Here is a 15,541-nt window from a genome sequence, read left to right on the forward strand (position 1 = left end):
GAGCAAGCTCCTTGATTCTGCAGCAGCTCCAGAGCTGCTCATTGTAGCTCCATTGAGTAGGCCCATTGCGAGGCTATTTTCCTTACTCGGTGGAAGGGGACAAAAGTCCTCTTCTCCCACCAGCGGCTGCCCGATTGTGCTCAGGATGTCACAGCAGCCATTTTTGCCACTGCGGCAGTCCCACACACCGGGCAGCTCAGGACTGGACTGTGTGTTGTTGGGTCACCATCTCCCAACCCTGTCCTCCACATATCCACATGTGAACAGAGCATATCCCAGTTTAAAACTGCTGGAATTGGTGCTTTCAGTGAGGCTTGTGTTTTTAGCAGAGCTTATTCCTAGATCTGTGTGTCCCCCCGCCAAAAAAAAAAAATTATGTCAGAGTTAATCATATCAGCCACTATAGTTCAATACTGTATGCGCAGAGGAAAAGATCAAGAATGGCAAGGCATGTGGAGTGCTCTTTTGAACTGGAGAAAGAAGTTTTTAAAAATTGTATCTTCAACTTTACTGATAGGATGAATGGAATAAAAAAAATTCCAAGTTTAAAAATGAGCATACAAACATATGGGTATTTTCCCGACTATCTATAAGTAAGTAAAATTGGATCATTCATAACGATTTTCCTATCCATTAAAATATATTATTTCATTATAGCGTTAGATTACATAATTTACTGTTGGCCTAGTATTTTGCATTTGTCAAGAGGGTCATAAGAATTCAATTTTTATGTTTTTTTAGTAAGGTATACCTTTTAATTTGTTGATATGAACATTGTATAAATAGAAACTCTATAAATCTCTTAAAATGTGGCATTTAAAAAAAAAAGTATGACCTTTAAGTCACAACAATCTGTTGCATAACTCTGCAGGGGAAGTCACATGGTTGAAACCTCATATTTCCTTAAATTTATGATTGTTTCTTGGTGGTCTGAAACACTTTTTTTTTTGTTCCCTTTCATAGTAGTGATCTTACTAAAGTGTTTAAAGTTTGCTCTAATAAAGGTCAGGACAAGTTCTTATTTAGATTTACAATGGGAAATATATAATCTCAGATAGCAATGAAACCTCAAGCAATGAAGTCAGGGATTTCCAGTGTTATGTTTCATTCTAATGATGTGAAGATAATGCCTTTAGCTGCATGACCACCGTATTAGCTACAGATCATAAAAGAATCTTTATGAAAACAAGAGGTCAGAAATAATTTATTCCTTACTCCAGCCAAGCATTTTTATCATTAGCACTACTTTGGTTGGTAGAATCCCTGAACCATTTTTGCGATAGATAGATAATATTAATATTACATATTAATTAATATTAAATTAATGAATTATAATTTTTAATTGCCACGAAATGATGAAGGTGTATAACAGCAGGACAACTAGTTCACATGCTTTGACTTCCTGTTTCTGGATTGCATAACTACATAGAACAGCCCAGTGCTTGCACTTGTGGCACCAGCACTTAGGGTAAATTGGCAGAAACAACCCTTCCAACACTATGTAAGAAACATGATATTACAATTCCACGGCAGGGATGCTTTGCAGATGTTGCAGGCAGATGTAGTGGCACAAGCTTTTCAATATGGGAAAAACAATTTTGCCTCGTTTTTCTCAGTGAGGCAAAAACTGCATGCATTAAGTTTACTTTTATGCTGTACTAAACTTGGACTCAGGAAGGAAGAGCTATACTGTATCACAGGGGTGTCCAAAGTTTTTGGCAGGAGGGCCACATCATCTCTCTGACACAGTGTTGGGGGCCGAATTAATTTACATTTCAAATTTGAATAAATTTACATAAATGAATATATTAAAGATGAACTTATATGAATGAATGAAGGTCTTGCAGTAGTTCAAGGCCTATAAAAGGCCTTGCACAAAGCAAGACATGAAACAACAAGCAATGGAGGGAGCCCTCATCCCACAGCTCACTCGAGAGGCCAAACAGTTGCCCTCACGCTGAGAGCAGTTGCATCGGGCCAGTGTGGGCTCCAACAAATCTCTGGAGGGCCAGAGGCTCATTGGAGGCTAGGGGCTCCCTGAGGGCCACATAGAGAGGCCTTGAGGGCCGCAAGTGGCCCCCGGGCCGGGGTTTGGGCACCCCTGCTGTATCACATCACACTATTTTTTGGATATTTGGCCTTAAATAAAAAATTAAACACATATAGTGCAATCCCAACCAGGTTTACTCAGATGTAAGAAGAGTTTGATGGGATTTATTCTCAGGAGGTTTGCAGCCTTAACTAGCCAAATAGGAATACTTCCTCCTTTAACTTATGACTGGCTGGAGATGGGAAGATTGTGGATATGAAGAATGCTCCCCCTTATATGTTCTCAGTCAGTTCTCAGTCAGTCAGTTCTACTGAGAACTGAGAATGTGGGATGGAATTTCCTTACTTATAGTGCTTGTATTCTGAGTGGTGTAGGCTAAGAGCATAAGGTACAAATCAGGATTCAAATCGCACCTCTAGACTCATTAGATGACCTTAGGCAAGCTACTCCTAATAACCTTGGTTTTTGAGATTGTAATGTGGAGGTGATACTGTACAAGGCTGCTGTAAAGATTGCATCAAAGTAATATCTCTGATGTGTTTTGCACACTCCAAAAGCATTATACAAATGCTAAGTACTATTTTTTCCAGATGAGGCTAATCTTCCTGTATCCATTTGTATATAATGAGGTGCTAACCAAATGCACTAACAACATTTGACAATTCTGCATAGCAGTTACCTTGAAATAGGTGTTGTTCTCAAAGTGGTTTACTGACAATGAAGACTTGGAGCAAGGGCTCCAATTCTGCAATCAGCACAGGGAGCTGGTAGTTATGGTTTCCCCAGTGTTCAGCATCAAGTCATTGTGATTCTGGCTGCATATTTATTTAATGCACACTATAAGGTGCCCCTAGCATAGTGCAGGGATTATTTGGATTCTGCAAAATCTTTCAGCCTCAGGGTTCATATTTGTGCCGCTGATAGAGCATTCTTAGATCCCCTGTGAAGGCCAGGACAGCAATAAGCCATAGTACATTCTTGATGTTATCTCTGTAAACACATTTGCCCACCATTTTAGCCCGACTAGCAGCGTTTCCAAGAGGCTGTCGGGACATTGCTGGGATAAAGACTCAGCGCAATCCTAACCCTTTATGTCAGTGCTTTCCAGCACAGCATCCACTGGGACATGTGCGGCATCCTACAGTTGGGTGTCACTCACGGAGCCCTCCTCAAAGTAAAGGAATGTTTGTTCCCTTACCTCGTAGCTTCATTGCCCTAACGTCAGTACTGGAAAGCACTGACATAAGGGGTTAGGATTGCGCCCTCAGTTGATTTAAATGGAACTCACTTCCAAGTGAATATGCTTAGGTTTATTCCCAGACATGAGACTTTTTCTGCAAACATCAAGTTCTGCTATGCTATCACTGTTCTCAGATTATTGCAGTCTGTTTGAATAACTTCCTGTCCAGACCTGTATCCTACCACTCCATAACATGCAGCCATGCCAACAAAGTGTGTGCAGTATGCTGTGGGGGAAAGCATCAGACGGTCAGTGAGAGGTAAATAAAAAAATGCTACTTACCTCCCAGTAGGCTGCCTGATCACCTATGGATCTTCTTTGACCCATGCCAGTCATTTTCTTGGGGTAAGTCTGAAGAGAAGAAGGGGGTCAGTTGCATTGAAAAAGTGGGAATAGGACTTTGTGTGCAATTTTGCCGCTGAGATCCACCCCCTCCAGCCCGCTTTCAGTCTCTTGCTGTCTCCCCTCTCTACCCCAAATCCTCTGAGCAGAGCATCTGGGCAATTCTGGCATGCGCATAGAGTCACTGGCAGTTTCCATCAGTGACTTTGTTATGAGCAACAACAGCACACGTTTGCACTGACTCAGGGCCATTTATGACAACAGATCAATATGTCCATTGTCATAAATGGCTCATAGGATTGGTATGCCAGTATTAAATAATACATATATACACATGTGTTTATTTTGTCCTGGGCTTCTGTAGTAATGTGCTAACTTTGAAATGCCCTTATAGCAGCAAACTTTCAGCATTATTTTCCTTACATAAGAAAAGGTGAAATCTCTTCAGTAAGGACATTTGCATTAAAAGTCCTCCTCAACCCTCTTTCAAATAGTCAAACACTTACAACAGAAGAATTTATGAGCTTCCAGTCTCAGGCGCATTATTTTGAATGATCTTGCATAACTGGAAAACCATTGACTTTAAGTCTTGTTATAAGTGTCTCAAACTGGTTTGGGGATGTCAGCAAAGATGTATTATGCAGGCAGGGTATGCAACATCAGTTTTATCCGCTTTATCGAAAACATGTCACTATGACAGATCATTATAGATAGATAGATACTTTATTTACGATCATCCGACCAGCTACTCACAAACAACAAAACAAAATACACAAAATTAAAACCAACATCCCTTTACACATATATAAAATCATAGATTTATACTCTCAATTACAGATCATTATCAATCCACATGAGGAAAGTTGAAGTGTTGCGACAATTTATCAATTTACCAACAATTATTTCAAATTTTCAGCAAATGTTTGTATTCACACATGTTATAACCAAAGAAGAGATAAGAAATATAGATGTCATCCTCTCCAGCTTAGTATATGGTAAGGAAATGTCTTTAGCCTAGTGTACCACTTTTTGCTGATTCACCATAAACTTGCTAGCATAACTCTCATGTATTGAAGTGCGAAGAGTTTTGTAGAATCTTAAAAACTAACACATTTATTCCAGCAGAAGCATTTGTGGACTGCTTTTCACTTTGGCAGGTGCATGAAGTGTCATCCTCAGTTGGCAGATACACCTAAGCACACCTGGGGCAGAGAAATGGAATATACCTGCCAACTTAGGGCAGAAACCTAACCAGTTCTACTCAGAAGTAAGTCCTATTTTATTCAATGGTGCTTGCTCTCAGGAAAGTATGGTTAGGGTTGTAGCCTTAGAACAGGGGTGCTCAATAGGTGGATCATGATCTACTGGTAGATCGCGAGGCAAAATGAGTAGATCGCGGTGCCTCTGGGAGGAAACGCCAGGAGTAAGGCCCATTGTACTCAATGGGGCTTACTCCCAGGTAAGTGTGGCTAGGATTGCAGCCTCACAGCCTAATCCTAGGCATGTCTACTCAGGAGTAAGTCCTGTTATACTCAGTGGGGCTCAAGGTACACCAACATACATTGTACACATAAATGTTATATGTTATGATGGCGCGAACATTGTAAAAAAACTCTGGTAGATCTCTGGGCCTTGCTGGGTTTCAAAGTAGCTCTCGAGCCAAAAAAGTGTGAGCACCCCTGCCTTAGAATGATAGTTCATGCAGCTGGCAAAGTAAACAGGAGTCTACAAAAGCTTCTGCTGAAATAACAGCTCAATCTTATTGCCCACTGCTGCCACAAGGAACAATGGTGCCACAATGGCCAGAACCAAGGAGGCCTGTGTCAGGCAGAACGGCTTGGGAGGGGGCATTGGATTCGGCAGCAGATTCTGTCACTGTCCCTGTACCTCCCAGGCCCGATCCTCCCTCAGGTCCACCCACCCTCCACCCAGTTCTGTCCCCTCCCTGCCTTCCCCCTGCCCTGAAAAGCCTGCCCACCGCTCAGTGACGATACTTACCACCCAGCGTTTCTCAGAGGCTTCCACCTGGCACTGGCTTCACAACCAACGCAGTGTTCTCACCGCCATCGGTGAAGTGCCTTCTGGCACTCTCACAATGGTGGTTGCCAGGGGCAGCACTCTGGCCACTCTGTGCTTCCCTGGCTTAGAATTTATTTATTTATTTAATTTATTTATACAGGTATTTATATACCGCCTTTCTTTTGGTCATCAGATTTGTCCTCAGACTATAATCCAAGGCGGTTTACATAAGGCAGGCTGTTCTAAACCCCCGTAGGGATTTTTACAATTGTCTAGTTCTAGTCTTTCATAGAACTCCTCGTTCCAGCTGGATTCCTTCCGGGTCTGGTCTCTCTCTGGCCCTTTGCCTCCCATGCTCCACTTGACAGCAACTCCTCTCTGCCACCAAGGGTCAGCTCATCAGTATATCAGTGTGTCGTTAGTTCTCGGGTACTTCTGGTTGTTTTGAACTGGCAGCCTCAGATCTTCAGGCATACAAGGCGGCAGCTCGACCAACTGAGCCAGACCTCCTGCCTCTCAATTTGTTAGTTTGAGTCTTTGTTTTATTCTATCATCAGGCACGTATGTCATGCTGGCAGGGATGGGCCATGACTCAGAAGACTTGGACTCAGTTGCAAAAAACACACGTTGTTTGCGACTTGTATGAACTCAAGTCACATGTGTCAAAAACTTGGGCACTGATTCAGGACTTGGGGAATATACCCTAAAAATGAAAAGACTCAAATAGACTAGAGTCAAGACTCAAGAGCAAGACTGCTTCCTTGCTTGTTTTTCTTTTTACCACTTCTGCCACTTGTCTCTCAAAATGACTTGAGAAATGGCTCTGGACGACAGCCACCCATTATGACTCGTGGAAAACTTAAGTCAAGGGGCAGAGACTCAGGATTCAACTTGAGTCTTGGCTCTGTGACTCCAGCACAACCCTGTATACTCGTAGTGGGTGGATCCATGTTCTCACACAGTTGTATGCACTCTTTGTAGACAAGTACAGAATAAAAGCCCTGAAAACGATGGTGCTGCCCCACTCTCAAACCTTATGCATTCTAATATCATAGCTCTCATTGTAGCAACTTCTTAGGGCACATAAGCCCACCCGTCCAGTTATTGATTCATGCCATACAAAACCATTGCTATGTTCAACAAGAAACATACTTTTCATTCATTTAGACTGGGTGAAACACAGATGGAACTAATTTTCTACATGGGAATTTCCTGAATGCTTGTAATTGTCCATGAATTTCCACCACCCTCCTAATATTCTGATTTATGCATAGCAAAGGGAAGAAGGAGAACTCAGGGAACCACTTAGCTATTCACTTGTCTTTAATACCTGGAAAGATAAAATAATGATCTATCATACCTTGATTCAATCTACCTAGCTCAATACAAGGTACTCTGAGAGGCCGAATATCTCCAGGATCTAAGGTCTTTCTCAACCCTACCACCTGATATTTACCTGACAATGATGGGGACTGAACCTAGGACTTTACAGAGGTAAAAAAAAATGTCTTCTACTGGCTAAGCCCCTCCCTTACACCAAAGTATGAAACAATCATTAAGCTCCTGAGGGGTGACTGAATGGTTCCCACAGGGACTTGTTAAGAGCAAGTCACAAACCAGAAGTGAGTCGTGATCAAATCGAGGTGCTTTTCTGATCAACAGGGAGAACCACAGAGAGGGCTGTGAATCCCCTGCATCATCCAGATGGCCAGTACTACCCCACAGCTATGTTTTGAGATCCTTTGATTGTAGCGTTGCCACAATAGCTGTGGTGCTGTCGCTGCCCCCGCAAATGCTTACAGGGTTCCCAAATTCCCTATAGAAGTTTGGGAACCACTGATATAAAGTGTAGTAGATAGTACACTACTCAGGCTAAGAGACTGAGCAATGAAACAGGAAATCCCTGGTTTGAAAATTGCCTCACCATAAGTTCACTAGATGGTTTCAGGCAAGCCTGTCAGCCCCAGCTGCCCATCAAATATATGGGGATTATAATACCCACCTTATAGGGTAGTCATAAGTATTATACATGAAGTGCTTTGAGCACTCAAAAGTTTTACCCAAACTACACCAAGTAGTTTCTTTATTTTCAGGCTGTGTTACAGCTTTTGCTTCTTTTCCGTCTTCCATTCATTCCTTTCCCTGCAATCACTGCAGTGCCATCACCACCATCAGTGCTTGCCCACTCCCCTTAAAGGGGAATGGCCTGCTTCCTGTTCTCCTGTGGGTCGTGATCCACCAGTTTGGAACCACTGCTCTATATGCCTCTGCCTTTGGAAAACAAATGACATTCAGTGCTCAATGTAGCAACAAAATATTCAGTGTTTTTTGTTTGCAGTGTAATGTAATGCACCATGTGCCATAGTTGCTCTTCTTCCTTCTTGAATTATGCTAACCATTTTCCTTATAAAGTGGTTGTGGTGAAGCATTGTGAACTTGTTTTCATTTAATGAATCCCCAAGTTTGTTGTACACAGGGCCATTTTACATAAGCCTTGTCAAACCTGCCATGTCCCCTTGCACGCACACACTCCATTTTTAACTCTCACCCTAAAGAAAAGCTTTAATACACAGTAGATTTCAAAGTCTAATAGACTCTGTGTTTACAGACATGACAGTTTATTATTTTTAACAGTTTCAGGATATCTGTGCCCTCTGGTCAGATTTTTTTTTTAGATTCATGTTTATTTTTTAAATGTAATGGGATCATCCTGCAATGATTTGTTGAAATATATGGTTTGAATTTCTAAAAACTAATACTGAATGGCAACAAAAACTGCAGAGCACGTTGACATATTTCTGCTGTTGGAAGCATGTTTGAAGAAATACAGTGATTAACAAAACATACTATAGATCAATATTATTGTGTTATAATTATTATAATTATAACATTATTATTGTTAATATTATTATAATTAATGATATTATATAATAATTATAATAAATAATTATAATTATTAATATATGATAATATTATTAATATTGTTAATATTATCATAATCATACAGTTTACATGTATGGTGAGTCCTAACGATCCAGAGGCCCTCAGCTCTCTTTGAGCTAAATTCTAAATGACCCTAGTGCCAGCACTGAGCTCCATTGCCAGTGCAGGATGTTACAAACATGCCGTAAGGCACTCAGGGAGGAGTGTGCGCCAGTGCCAGGTGGAAAATGCCACGTGGCTGCTGGTAAGTGCACCAGATGGTGGTGTGGGCTTTCAGGGTGGAAGGAGGCATTCCAGGGTGGGGGACGGCAGGGCAAGGTAGGAACCAACCCAGGAGGGGGGTGGGACCGGTGGAGCCCTGCTCCACTGGATTCTATCCTCCAGTTCAGACTGCAAAGCTCAACACGGAGGTCCTCCAGTCTGTGCAGGCAAAAAGCTGTTGCAGGTTCAAGTAGCCCCGTGAAAGTCCCCTTCCCCCGAGGAAAACTCTGGTAATTTCTGCGAAGTCACTGGATACACCATTCACTGAAGTCACCATTTTGGCAGTGCTGCATCCAGTGGCCCCACTGAGGATAGAATTGGCTGTTACTCCTGGAGCAATTCCACTGAGTATGATGGAGTGTGCTCAAGTAAAATGGAATTAATATTCCCAAATTGGTGTGTTAAGAATATGAGCTGAATGGAACCATGCAACATTTATCTCTTCTCACGGCTCTTGACTCAGTATGAATCAGGACTATAGCAAATAGGTTGAATTTTGAGTTTGAAGCATGAGGAATCAATTACCTGAGAGCACAATCCTGAGCTCCCATGGCATGCGGCTGTGGCGACAATGAAAACAGTGGTCGCCGCATTCTGCACTCCCACGGCAGCCGCGGATGGCACCTCAGGAGAAGGTGTCCCCTTCCCCTGGTAAAGGGAGTAGCCCCACAATGGGGCTACTCGATTCACTGCCAACCAAAAGGTCAGTGGTGAAGTAAAAGCCTTCGTGTCAGGCGCCAAGCCTGACGAGAAGGCTCTGGGTCTGGTGGAGTGACGCTTCACCGGTCCCGCCTCCCTCCCTCTGGCATGCCTCCCCCACTTTCTCCCCACCTTCTGCCGCCTCCTCCCGCCTCCCCACTCCCCAGAACGCCTCCTCTCCGCCTCCCCCCACCCCGACTTTCCTCTCCACAGCTGGGCAGTCCATGCGACTGCCAAGCTGCGGAGGCCAGGCTCCTGCCTGGTGCTAGCCCAGCACCGGCGAGCACTGGGCTAGCATGGGCACTTGTCCGGCATTAGAGCTTGCAAATGTGCCCTACGGCACATTTGTAACAGTGCACGCCGGCAATAAGCTGGCGCATCGAGCTCAGGATTGGGCTCTGAAACTGCTCAGCTTATATTCTGATAACAGTAGCTTGATCATGTATATTGATGATCAAGAAAATTCAGATACCATTCTTTACTAGTAGACACTTCTCTGTAATAAAGTTGTTGTAAATATTAAAATAGCAGTTGAGCATGATTGTTCTATTTCACAAAATAATTTTGCTAGAAAGTAAAAATCAAAAGGGTTTTAAAATTATCCATAGCCACTAGATTATTGAAAAACTAGCATTCTCCCTAATTGCTGTAAGTGCACATTAATGCAAATTAGCAATTTCTACTGTGGCTGCTCTTGTCTTTCTGTCATTTTCATGGTGCCTTTCCTTGAAATTAGCAGAACTGCAGACTATAAGGAAACACAAAGTGTGAAGAAAAGGCATGTAATGTATTGTATCAACATCACGTACACATGGGTTCAGATGGAATCCACAATTAGAACTCAAACATTAAGCTAAAGGTAATCATGGTTCAGGAAACTGATGTCCCACATTAAGGAACCAGAAATCAGGATCTCATAGCAAGTTGGACACTGCTGTCTGATGTTTTTGTTTGTGAACTGAGAAAGAGTTTACCAAAGCTTTTATCTGGATGCTGCTAATCGGAAGAATACTAAGACCCCCATTCTAAACGCGGTCTTTCCTTGTGAGAAAATCTGCACACAAAATTCTGGGCAAGGCCAAGAATGGTTTCTGACACTGGCCTGTAGTGCAGCGTCAGGAGAGAGAAATCAGGAAGACAAAGGGGAAAGTTATGGTCCTTGCATGCTCTTAAGTGACTCACTGGATCCTGGCCCTTTTCTTTGATATCCGTTAATTTGAATACTGTTAATATCTACTGTCAGTATTTTCCATAAATATAGCAAATTTTATTTTCTCTAAAATATATGGCTCTGACATGGGATTCACAAGTGATCGATATTTTCTTCAACTCTTCTATGTCCCCTTGAACTATACTCTGCAATATTTGTGTATGTGTGCGCATGTGACTTGAAACAACATATTACACTTCTTTTATTCTTGTGGAGTATTTTCAAAGCTCAGAGTCACATAATGCATTTTGGGCACAATCTGGCCAAAGATGAGCATCTTTAAATTCCTTTAATTTCAGTGGCAGAATTCTGCACATGCTTAATTCTCTCAGTGTCTAGGAATAGACTGCGCTGCATTTTTAAAAATCGTTTTCTGTTCATAACATTTTCTATATACTTTTGCCTTTCTGTAGTTCGTATTAGTCGTATTAGTTTTGAAGTCTATATCTACACAGACTCTGGCTGCAATCCTAACTGCACTTTCCTGAGAGTAAGCCCCATTTAACAAAATAGGACTTACTGTGTAGACCTGGTTAGGATTGTGCCCTTAGTCTTTGTGCAAATACATCTATCCTAGTCCATTTGGGGCTTTCTGCACTTCTGATCTCTGAAGATTTCCGCCCCCCCCCCCTTTCAAACACATTTTTTTTCTGCATTCAGTTGCTGGCATTTGTATTGTCACAGTATATGAAATTGATGCTAAACATATAACTGTGTTAATCTGTGTGGCAAACATAAATAATGCAAAAAAGATGTTTGGGCATTTTCTATTTTTGTTTTCTAAAATAATAGAAACCTTTGCACTATAGGGCCCCTGCACAAAATGATGCTTTCATGCAGCGAGACTGGAGGCTGCTTATTACCTACAGTATGCTAGCAATGATGAACAGACCACCATCGTTGTGACAAGTGATGTAGCTGCCTCCAGGGTAAAACAAAGGTTTACATATTACACAAGCAATTTAACTGTTTTCTAAACATATTGCCAAGACAGTGGGAGTTGGCACTGTGTTTTAGGACTTGGATACTTGGATTTGAAGTGACTGCTGATTATAGACCTTTTTTATTTGTCTTCTGCATACATTGAGCAACCTAGTAATCCAGCAAAGGAATTCTCCGCACTACTTAAATGACTTCATGGCTTCCCAAAGATTACACTCACAAATCACTCCATAAAAGTGGAATAAGGAGGCTTGTGCACTGATAGCTCCACAGAACAATTGTCCTGTTCCAACTCTTAAGGAGTGTGCTTCCCCTCTTCCCCCCACCCCAATCCAGATGAAATGTTTTATAATCCTTTTTTGTGCTGTAGTCAGAAAAGGAAGAAAGGAAGGAAGAAAGGAGCCAGGCAAAGATTACCCACAAGAATGAAAGAAACTTTTGGGGGTTCCCTCTTAAACACAATAAAGAACATAATTAACTTCACAATTCTTTGTGTTTTTCATTTGACTGCAGGGTGGAGATGAAAGAGGGCTCTTAAGCCTTGCATTCCATCCCAATTACAAAAAAAATGGAAAGCTGTATGTGTCTTATACCACCAACCAAGAGCGGTGGGCCATTGGGCCTCATGACCATATCCTTAGGGTTGTGGAATACACCGTGTCCAGGTATCATCTTTTATGTTCAATTTGTAAATTCATCATTTGCAGTGTCCAGTGTGTTTTAAAATACTTACCCTATTTGTTGGGTATCATTTAGCAGTATTGAATCATTCAACAGTTTATTCTTCCTTTTACATATCTTGCTTTTAAATAGTTGTCCTCTGATGTATAGGGGGTACATCTAAGTATCAGTGATAAATTTGAATCAGTAGTTGAGATTGGCAGCCATTTCACTACCTAGCTCCCTTTTTCTTTGGTAATTTCTTGTTATTCTCATCTACATATCAAATAATAATGCACATTCTATGAGTAATGTGCAATTTTTGGTCCATGATACAGAGTTCTAGTTCTTTGGATCTGACATACCACCATTTTTGGAATTAAAATTAAATTCCTCATCACTGAGGAATCTGCAAGAAAAACTAACTATGGTCCATGTAGGCAGATGAATATTACACCATTTTCTTGCTGTAATCACTGCCTATCATTTGAGCAACAAAAATAGTCCTTATGACAATTTCTCAAGCCCTACTCTGCTTTCATTGACCATATCTCTTTGCCTGTTTTCATTTACTGAGTATGAAAAATCTCAGAATGTTGGCCCCACACTGAGTTTGCAGACATACTACAAACCTATAATTGGTTACTGGTAACCTACAGATTGTTTCAGCCTGCTGTGGTAGGGCTTTTGATGAGACCCCTCTGGAAAATGATTTAGGGTGCAATCCTAACCCCTGATGTCAGTGCTTTCCAGCACTGGCTTAGCAGTGCCAATGGGCTGTGTGCTGCATCCTGCAGTTGGGTGTCACTCACAGAGGCCTCCTCAAAGTAAGGGAATGTTTGTTCCCTTACCTCAGAGCTGCATTGCCCTTATGTCAGGGCTGGAAAGCACTGACCTAAGGGGTTAGGATTGCACCCTTAGTGGTACTTCTCTATCTCACCATTCCTTGGGTCTTCAATTTATGACCTCTCCCTCTACAGCCAGGGTAATATCAGCAATAATAGAGAGAGATACATTTAAGGATGCAACATGGTGCCACAAAGTCCTGTCACACAGGCAAACAAGCAAAACAAACAAAAAAACTCAAAGGAGTGACAGCTAACATGGCCCACAGTAACACATTTAAGAGGGTCTTTGTTTGTTTGTTTGTTTGTTTGTTTGTTTAATTTATATCCCACCTTTCACATGCTAAAGCAAATGCCCAAAGTGGGATGTATGGAAGGAGGTGGTTTTTCAGACAGCCTGAACCCAAATCATGGTCCAGCCAAGTCATATAGTCTAGCCCCCATAATCACTTGAGCCGTTTTGAACCAAACCTGCCTTGTGGGAAGCAAACTTTCACTATCCCTGCCGTGCTCACACAATTCAAAAATGGTTATTCTGGCCTATCTGAGATTCATTGGGCATTCACAAAAAGCAGGGTATTTTTTTGTGGCAGCACCAGTCTTTCAGAAATTGTTTTTAGGCACATGGTCAAAAGTTCTTTTTCAAAATGCCGGCATTGACTAAACTTATTTGAGTTGGTTTTGGTTTGCTGTTGTTATTTTTGATGTGGTTTTGATTGTTAGGTTTATTGTTTTATATTGATTTTTTTTACCATGAACTGTAGGAGAAAGGTGGTATAGAAGTTTTAATTAATAAATAAATCCCCTTCTGGGACAGAGCTAAAATATACTAGACATAATTTGAATACCATAATTAGAATGGAATTAATTCTACATTTTTGTGTGATGCAGGAAAAATCCACACCAGGTTGATATGAGAACAGCAAGAGTTTTTCTAGAAGTAGCAGAATTACATAGAAAACACCTTGGAGGACAACTTCTGTTTGGCCCTGATGGATTACTGTACATATTCCTTGGTGATGGAATGATAACTATTGATGATATGGAGGAGATGGATGGTTTAAGGTACAAAAACTACCAGTGGATAAGACTTTCCCTTTTTTTTATTCTCCATTTTTCTCGCTAAAATATTTCTAGCTTTCTCTAAAATTTAATTGACCTGTAACTAATCAATAACACAGGCCTACAAAATTGAGGGTCAGAAAAGTTTTTCCCAAACTTTATGGTGGTTTGATATGAATTTGGGGTGCCGATTCCAAAAATGGCATCCATTTTGCCCTATCACGTCTAGTTTTGGAGATCTAGTATAGCCTCATTAGTGAATGGTTCAAGCAGCTTCCTCATAAGGAAGCTGCTTGAACCATTCGCTAAAGAGGCTATGCCGTGTCTCCAAAACTAGACATGATAGGGAAAAACGGATGTCATTTTTGGAATCAGTACCCCAAATATACCCAGGAATTGGTGTAACATTTAAGGAAGCAAAATGTGTGTTGGCTTGTGTAATCTAATTCATCATCACTGAACAAATGGGCAAGTACTATTCAGTATATTGACACAATTTGTGGTCTTCTAACTTTGTTGATTAAATTGGAAAATCAAAACATGGTAATACATTCATGGGGAAAGAATTCTTAATAAATTCATTTTATTCGTGTAATTGTTATACTGATCGCCACTCATTACAGCTAACCACAAGGCCTGTTCTTCAGCAAAAATGCCAATCTTCCAAACAGGAAAAATTACAAAACAGTCAAGCAAAAGTGGTCAGTGAAAATTGCAAGGGTGCCCTTTCTGTTTCTAAAAGCTAATCCCTGTGCAGCGCTGGCACAGCAGAGCTGCAATTGAGCAGGCAGGAGCTCTTCTTGGGGTAAGGGAACATTTGTAGCATCCCAGCCTGCTCAATGGAGCTTCTCAGATCTGCACCAGCTATTTGGCTAGCACAGAACAGAGTAGCCCTGTGTAAGGCCGGCAGGCCTGGGACAGGGGTTTGGATGTGGTGCTCTGCCATCCCTGCCCCCGTCCCAGGCCTGATCCACCCTGTTCCACCCTCCCCCACTCCAAAACACACCCCCTCCCTGCCTCTGGAACATCCTCCCTGGTGCTTGGCACAACTCTCACCTGAACCAGTGGCTGTAAGATGGAACGTGTCACCCTCGGGACAGCACAGGCCTTCCCATTGATGCAACTTATTCCCTGGGTGTCTAAAAGCACTTTATGGCACTTTCTAATATCCAGCACTGGCACTTACAGCCCACTGAATTGGGTTCTTAAGCTTTTCCAGGCACATTGATCTTATCCCTAAAGTTCCATCCATCTGTTGAGTTCATATA

General features: G+C 41.7%; 1 protein-coding gene across 1 annotated transcript in view; it reads left to right on the forward strand.

Annotated features, from left to right (window-relative positions):
• The window catches only part of HHIP (hedgehog interacting protein), a 104,620-nt gene that overhangs the window by 62,179 nt on the left and 26,900 nt on the right, over positions 1-15,541 (forward strand). The window contains exons 5-6 of the mRNA XM_066632522.1: positions 12,220-12,371; positions 14,103-14,276. Coding sequence (XP_066488619.1) covers positions 12,220-12,371; positions 14,103-14,276 — 326 coding nt within the window. The remainder of the gene's footprint in view (positions 1-12,219; positions 12,372-14,102; positions 14,277-15,541) is intronic.

The sequence above is a fragment of the Tiliqua scincoides genome, chromosome 6, assembly GCF_035046505.1.
Source record: "Tiliqua scincoides isolate rTilSci1 chromosome 6, rTilSci1.hap2, whole genome shotgun sequence".
In the NCBI taxonomy this organism is placed as follows: Eukaryota; Metazoa; Chordata; class Lepidosauria; order Squamata; family Scincidae; genus Tiliqua; species Tiliqua scincoides.